At 48.0% G+C, this 4,978-nt stretch overlaps 1 protein-coding gene across 2 annotated transcripts in view; it reads right to left on the minus strand.

Annotated features, from left to right (window-relative positions):
• Positions 1–240: 240 nt before the first annotated feature.
• The window catches only part of si:dkey-112e17.1, an 82,851-nt gene continuing 78,113 nt past the window's right edge, over positions 241–4,978 (minus strand). The window contains exons 6-7 of one of the 2 annotated variants that reach the window (XM_038806998.1): positions 4,451–4,705; positions 241–3,025 (exon numbers count right to left, since the gene is read on the minus strand). In XM_038806998.1, coding sequence (XP_038662926.1) covers positions 3,023–3,025; positions 4,451–4,705 — 258 coding nt within the window. In that variant the 3' untranslated portion in view covers positions 241–3,022. Of the gene's footprint in view, positions 3,031–4,450; positions 4,706–4,978 lie in introns of both variants that reach the window. The other variant, XM_038806908.1, reaches the window with a different exon arrangement.

Raw genomic sequence — 4,978 nt, forward strand, 5'->3', positions numbered from 1 at the left:
CCCCTGTGCTACCTTCCGAGTACCAAATTCATTTATTTTCCAATTAAAGGGCAATTTTGCATGGACAATCCACCTACCCTGCACATCTTTGGCTTGTAAGAAGAGTGCTCTCTTGGGGGAGGGGGGGGGGGGGGGGGGGGGGGGGGGGGAGGGAGAGGGGGGGGGGAGGGAGAGGGGGGGGGGAGGGGAGAGGGGGGGGGGGAGGGGGGGAGGGGGGGGGAGAGGCGCAAACATGGGGAGAATGTGCAAAGTCTACAGGGACAATGACCTGGGGCCGGGATCAAACCTGGGACCTTAGCGCTGTGAAGCAGCAGTGCTAACCACTGCACCACCATGCTGCCCTATCTCTTGAAGGTCTTTGATTAAAGGCTAAAGAAACTAGGTCTGCCGGCAGGAATATTGGGAACCGGTGGACACAGGTTAAATTGGTAAAAAGTGAGGCAGTAAAAGTGGGAGAATTTATTTTAGTACTCTGTGTAATTAATGCACTGCGACGATGGTGGATGGGGATTCGATGGAACTGGATAAACTTGCAGGAAAAAAGAGGGGACCTGCAAAAGAGATGGTGGCAGGGCTAATAAATGGGACCAGCGCGATTGCTTTTTAAAGAGTTAGCATTTGCGGTATGATGCTATGAAGGCACGGACTTGGTTCAGTGATGAATGATGAAGTTAATTTTAAAGTCCCTTCAACAGGAATTTGGTAACATTAAGCGTTAGCCAGAGCCCTAACCATTCATAGACACAAGTGTGGGATTGTCCGAGAGAAAGTTGCACAGAGCTTAGTTTATTTTCCATGGCTATACCCAAAACGCCCATATCAAATGACAACTATGAAAATAGGCCACTGCAGCTCGGTCGAAGTATTTATTCTCATCTAGTTCTCTTCTTCTTAAATTAAGCTTGCATTAAAAAAAAACTACAATTCGACAGTTAACTCAAGATAGCTGAGGAAGTTCCGTCAGCTATCATTGGATCATCAGGTTTAGAGTTCAGTCTTGGTTATTCACCATCTCACACAACAAAGCTGCAACCCACTGATCTGGGCATAGAAAACAGGATTTTTATATTCTCATTTCCAAAGACAATTTTGACACTAAATTTTGAAAAAGCTTCACCCCCTTCATGCGTGCGAATGAAAAAAACCCAGCAATAATAGTTTAACCATGAATATAAATTGCCACATGAGAATCTAAAATCGTTAACTTGAACATGGTGGCGCAGTGGTTAGCACTGGGACTGCGGCGCTGAGGACCCGGGTTCGAATCCCTGGCTCTGGGTCACTGTCCGTGTGGAGTTTGCACCTTCTCCCCGTGTTTGCGTGGGTTTCACCCCCACAACCCAAAGATGTGCAGGTTAGGTGGATTGGACATGCTAAATTGCCCCTTAATTGGAAAAAAGGAAAAAAAAAAGATAACTCAAACCTTCCCTCAATCCGTGTCCCACTGCTCTGTTCCAATAAAGTTTGCACCTTTTTTTGTGTTGCTCAGGTCTGCACTGGAAGAGACAAATGATTGTGCGCAGTGTGCAGATATTTCACCAGCTTGACTGATCATACAGGTGAAGTATGAATCAGCCTTCCTTTTACCAATCAACTGTCCACTGCCATTTCTTATTGGGTGCCACCCATTTCAAGAATTTTAAAATGCTTCCAAATGGTCAAACCTTTAATAGCTTCTCTCTCTACACTTGCTGCCCGACCTGCTGAGTTTTTATTTCAGATCTGCAGTGTTTTGCTTTTGTCTCCAAATGTGGGATGGATTTATTTTTCAAACTGCAACTCAAGTTTAGAATTGCAGCTCAGTAAACAGATTATACAGGACTTTCAGTTTCATAAACCAATATTTGCCACTGACACATTGTGCAAATTAATATTCACCAATTGAATATATGACAGAATTAAAGTTATCAACACTTATCTACAAAAATACTCTTAAGAGCTCATCAGAGGAGCTGTGCAGAAGGTAGTCCTGTAATTGAGGTGTACAGTCATCTGAGCTCAAGCCAAGTACAAATCCATAATCCTCATTGTTTTGTTGCTTCTGAATGGAAAGTTGAAGTAGTCAAATGCAGCTCTTGTCATTTTAGCGATGAGATAAGTAATCCTCAGGATCTATCAAGCTTGCAGTTCTGACAAGCTTAAAGGAATCAGTGGAAAACTGTCTTATGACAACCCAACTACCTGTCAATCAAAATATTGAACACACTTCCTCCAACCTCATTGTCCCAGCAAAATAAATTACATTGTCACTGGTACCAAGTAATTCCTACATGTTTTCCAGCCATGCTGTAGGTCACTGTTTGTGTGGTTATGGAAGATGATGTATCACATGGACCTGGTATTTCAGCCTCAGTTCTCCCGGGGGAGGATCGGTTCAGTTTCTTTACGTTGACACGTGAAGTTTGACACGTCATCCATCGGATAGAATCAGAGGTCAGGAATACTTAAGATGTCCCATTGGCTGGACGTTTCAGTTCCTGTTCTGACGCTCGATTAACCTCGTCAAACTTTACTTCCTCAGAGTGACCGAGATCACCACACAGGCTAGCAGGATCTAGAGCTTGTACCAAAGGCTGTCGATCTTCAGAAATGACAAAAACTGGCTTTGGCAGGGTTATCCGGTCAGTTCCGTTTGCCAGGTGCCTGGTCTTGGTAGCATCAGTCTGAAAACGTTTGACGATGTTGTTTGACACGGAGCTCTCTGCTGAGCGGCTGGGCCCTTGACTGCACGGCACACACGGTAGATCCGGTTCCTGCCAGGCACGGTTGTGGCAGCAGGAGGCTGTGCTAGAGTTGTGTTGACGGGCATTTGGACGGTAGCCAAAGCAGGGACTTCCAAACCAGGCTCGCCTTAAATTGGTGTCCGTGATGACCTTGCGTTGACTCTGCCCAGACTGAGTGAGTGGATATGAAGCAGCACTTCCTGAAGAATCAGAATATAACTGCTCCAATTCTGTTTCCAGCCGCATAGTCAGACACAACTTTCCGCTTGTTCTCAGTGTATTGGTCAGTCGGTGAATTGCTACTGCCCTGTGTAAAATATAAAACACAAAATGAAGGAATGGGTAAGAGTGACGGAAACCTTGTTATCTCAGTTCGTCTCTGATGCTTTCATCAGTTTACTATGAATTTAAAAAAATAAATTTAGAGTACCCAATTATTTTTTTCTCTCCAATTAAGGGGCAATTTAGCGTGGCCAATCCACCTACCCGGCACATCTTTTTGGGTTGTGGGGGTGAGACCCACGCAGACACGGGGAGGATGTGCAAACTCCACAAGGACTGTGACCCGGGCCCGGAATCAAACCCGGGTCCTCGGCGCCTTGAGACAGCAGTGCTAACCACTGAGCCACCTGCGTCAACCCTCTGAATATGAAGTGAAGTCAGCCATAGCTCAGTCCGTAACACTCCTTCCTCAGAGTCAATAGGTTTTGAGTTCAGGACCCACTCCAGAGATCCAGCTTGGCCCTCCAGTGTAGCACTGGGGGAATGTTGTACTGTCAGGAGGTGTTACCTTTAAAGGGAGGTCCTGTCTATATCCTCTCAGGTGAACATAAAAAGATAGAGATAGAGATAGAGAAATACAGCACAGAACAGGCCCTTCGGCCCACGATGTTGCGCCGAACTTTTGTCCTAGGTTAATCATAGAATTTTGGACAATTTGTCATGGCCAATCCACCCAACCTGCACATCTTTGGACTGCATAGCATCCCATAGCAAAGAGCAGGGACCGCTCCCTGGTGCCCTGAGCAATGCGGTTGGAGAAGGCTGTGGCGGGAGGGGGGCGCGGCGGGAGGGGGGCGCGGCGGGAGGGGGGCGCGGTTGGAGGGGGGCGCGGTTGGAGGGGGGCGCGGTTGGAGGGGGGCGCGGTTGGAGGGGGGCGCGGTTGGAGGGGGGGCGCGGTTGGAGGGGGGCACGGTTGGAGGGGGGCACGGTTGGAGGGGGGCACGGTTGGAGGGGGGCACGGTTGGAGGGGGGCACGGTTGGAGGGGGGCACGGTTGGAGGGGGGCGCGGTTGGAGGGGGGCGCGGTTGGAGGGGGGCGCGGTTGGAGGGGGGCACGGTTGGAGATGCAGTATTCTTTTCCCCAAACCATCATTTACTGCAACTGCACATCTACCAGATGTTGACACGGTCTCTGCTTCAATTGCTAAGTCTGGAAATGCAATCACAGCGTACAACATTCTAGGTAAAAGGTCTATCATATTACATAATCCCTCCTCCCAGCAGCACACAATCACTTCTTTATCAACGCGAGGATGTTTATAATGCTTCCTCGCCAGTGGAGTTATTCAGGTGAATTACCATCGATGGGTACTAATCCTTCACCTTGTCTATGGGGCTGTAATTTCTCTAATTCTAAGTAAATGACATCACATTTACATATGATGCCAAGGTTTGTGACCTGGTGAATTTCATGTCTGAAGCTGACCCGACTTTAGATGTACTCACGCAATTCTCCACCAGTTTTGTGAATGGGCCGGTATTAGTCCACTCGCGCCAGTCTCTCGGCAATTGTGACAATGGCCCCAGAACATCGTGGAAGTTCCGCGCACTCCAGGCTCGCTGCCGGCTCGGCAAGTCGCCTCTGTCATGGCCACCGCCTGATGTTCTAACTGATGCCGACCTTTTTCCCTCAGAAGGTGGGAGGTTTGGCACTAGCCAATCGCAGGCGGCAGGTGGACTGGTCGGGCATCTCTTGGGGACCTGTGGAAGAGGAGATCAGAGAGAGAATGAGCAAACATTCCCCAGTGTGCAGAGTATGGGTTAGTACGCGGTCAATTCCAGCCCCCCCCCCCCGTCCCGGAGTCACAACGCAAGTAAATATTACCAATAATTCTTATAAAAATACCCCAAAACTTTGGCTCTTGGCTGTCCAATAATTACAGTCACCGGGTTTGTAAGTTTAAACACAGTCATTTATTGATAACAAGAAAAAATAAAGAAATATGCAGTAAATACAACTGCTTAACGACAAGG

This window comes from Scyliorhinus canicula, chromosome 1 (assembly GCF_902713615.1).
Source record: "Scyliorhinus canicula chromosome 1, sScyCan1.1, whole genome shotgun sequence".
Classification (NCBI taxonomy): Eukaryota; Metazoa; Chordata; class Chondrichthyes; order Carcharhiniformes; family Scyliorhinidae; genus Scyliorhinus; species Scyliorhinus canicula.